General features: G+C 30.7%; 1 protein-coding gene across 1 annotated transcript; it reads left to right on the plus strand.

The window, feature by feature from the left end:
• Positions 1 to 395: 395 nt before the first annotated feature.
• LOC100500534 (uncharacterized) lies at positions 396 to 2,016 on the plus strand. Its single transcript, XM_003523010.3, has 3 exons — positions 396 to 673; positions 777 to 865; positions 1,701 to 2,016. Exons 1-3 carry the CDS (start codon positions 647 to 649, stop codon positions 1,852 to 1,854), a joined length of 270 nt encoding a protein of 89 aa, XP_003523058.1. The 5' UTR covers positions 396 to 646; the 3' UTR covers positions 1,855 to 2,016.
• Positions 2,017 to 2,541: the final 525 nt, after the last annotated feature.

The following is a 2,541-nucleotide window of genomic DNA, read 5'->3' on the forward strand; positions in this document are numbered from 1 at the left end:
TTAAAAACTAAAATTTGCACAATTATAAAAATTAAACGAGTAATTAAAAAAATTAAATATGATTTTAGTTTCTTTAATTTGTAAGTATATTTTTTTAGCTCTCAAATTAAAATTTATATTTTTTAGTCTCTTAAATTCACAAAATACTTATTTTTAATCCATAATAAAGTAAAAAACTCATCACAAATTATGCATCTAAACTACCAAAATCAATCAAAGACTAAAAATATATATATATTATTAAGTTGAGCTACTAAAAAGCACATACTCCAAATCTTGAACAACTAAAAATATATTATAATTAAGAAAAAAAAAAAAACACCAATGATACAAAAAATCGCTTATAAGATTCTAAAAAACAAATCGCTTATAAAACAATGTTGAGCTGGCGTTTATTACTTGGGCTGTTAGTTTGCAGCGCATCGAGTTGCGTGCACGGGCACAACGTGGCTGCAAGTTGTAACTTGTAACAACCAATAGGGTTGCGTCTAGAAAAATTCTCACACTATTTTATAACGCACATAGTTTCTTCTGATAATAATTTTTCTGTCACTACCCACTCCTTTCTCTGTCTCCATCGTTTCGCATTGCACAAGCACTCTCTCTTTCCCTTACCCTTTTTCAGGTTTCAACGCTCCAACTATCCATGGCAAACCGCTGGCTCAGACCCGAGGTGCGTTTCGATCCATCATCGGAATATTCGTATTCGACCGTTTTTTTTTTCGTTTTAGGGTTTCACTGTTTTTTTTGTTTTTGTTTTTTGTTTTTGTTTTCAGGTGTATCCACTGTTCGCTGCGGTTGGTGCTGCTGTTGGGATCTGTGGATTCCAACTGGTTCGTAATATCTGCATCAACCCTGAAGTCAGGTCTCTCTCTCCCTCATTTTCTGAATTGAATTTGGTTTCTTTTTCTTTTAGGTTTTGATCTTTGAAATTAGTTTTCATGCTGTGAGGGTTTTTTGTTGTTTGGATGGGATCGTAATGAATGATTAGGGATTTGGGATTAATACTTGTTGCGTTTTTTTGTTAAATTTCTCAGTTGTTAGTCTTCGACTCCTTGTGAATTGTTATTACCTGAATTGTTTACTTTTTTTATAATAAAAAAATGATAAATTGGTATGTGCATTGAAGATAAAATGGTGAAGGAAAGGGGGAAAAGAGGATAGGAAAGTGGGGAGGTGTTGACTATTAATTAGAATTCTTCCTTGACCAGCCAAGTCAAAAAGCACGTCGAAGAATCAGGGTGAATATTGATTTTTATTAATTCAATTCGGAATCTTTGGAATCAGAATGATATACAATTTGGTCCTTCAATGTGTTAATCATGTTTTAGACTTTTCAGAGACTAATTAGTCCTCAAAAGTGTAAATATGTACAATTTAATTCTTAATGTATTAATTTTGCTCACAATTTATTCACATTTTGATTATATATTTGTGATGAAAGGACTAACAATGTGATTTGAGGACTTAATTGCACACACCAACACTTTTGGGACAAAAAATAAATAGGATATCACTTTCAAAGATCAAATTGTATATTAACTCTTTTTAACAATAAGTTGGATCAAATATTTTGTATGCATTGAGTTTTTCGTCATCATAAGAGGTGTTTCTGTTAGTTAATTTAATTAATTTGTATTAGTGTTTTGGTTATTAATGGGAAACAATGGATGATTCATTTGTTCTTGTCATGTATTTAGGGTGAACAAGGAGGGAAGGAAGGCAGGAGTTTTGGAGAACTTTGCTGAGGGAGAGAAGTATGCCGAGCACTTCCTGAGGAAGTATGTGCGCAACAGAACTCCGGAGATTATGCCCTCCATCAACAGCTTCTTCGCTGACACAAGTCGCAACTAAGTTGCTTTGAATAAACAAAGGTTAATGTGAGATATTAATTCTATTGTGGTTACAAACAGATTTTATCATGCATTTGTAAAACTAAATTTGGTTGTTGCTTTCTCTAGCCGTACAGTGGGTTTGCTGTGGTTGAGAATAATAATACTGATTTTAATGCATTAATGATGGCTGCTGTTTCAATGCCCACTATATTGTTGGTGTTTATTGCTGGAGAGAATCTGATCTCAATTGACGTTTGATTAACTGATCTATAAAAGGAACTTACCAATATTTTGCAGTCAAGTATAGCTATTGCGACTAAATATTACTAATTTTTATGGATTAATGTTTCTTATTAATGAATCATTTATACAATTTTTTTTCATGAGCATTGAGATAAAGCCAACTTCTCCTTCAATTTTTTTTTCTTAATGTCACTTGTAGTCCATTATGTTTTGCAATTGTTTTACTTTGATATATTAAGTTTTTAAAGTTTTGTTATGGTGTTTTATGTTTTTGAAATGTATCATTTTAATCATTTTTTAATTTTTTGTTAATAATGTTAGTGTTTTGATAACTTTTAAAATTTTAAATGTTTTAATGTCACTTTTAGTTCATTATGTTTCTTAATTATTTTGTTTTGATATATTATATTTTAAAAGTTTAATCTTTTATGGTTTTGAAATATATTGTTTTGGTTCTTTTAAT

This window comes from Glycine max, chromosome 4 (assembly GCF_000004515.6).
Source record: "Glycine max cultivar Williams 82 chromosome 4, Glycine_max_v4.0, whole genome shotgun sequence".
In the NCBI taxonomy this organism is placed as follows: Eukaryota; Viridiplantae; Streptophyta; class Magnoliopsida; order Fabales; family Fabaceae; genus Glycine; species Glycine max.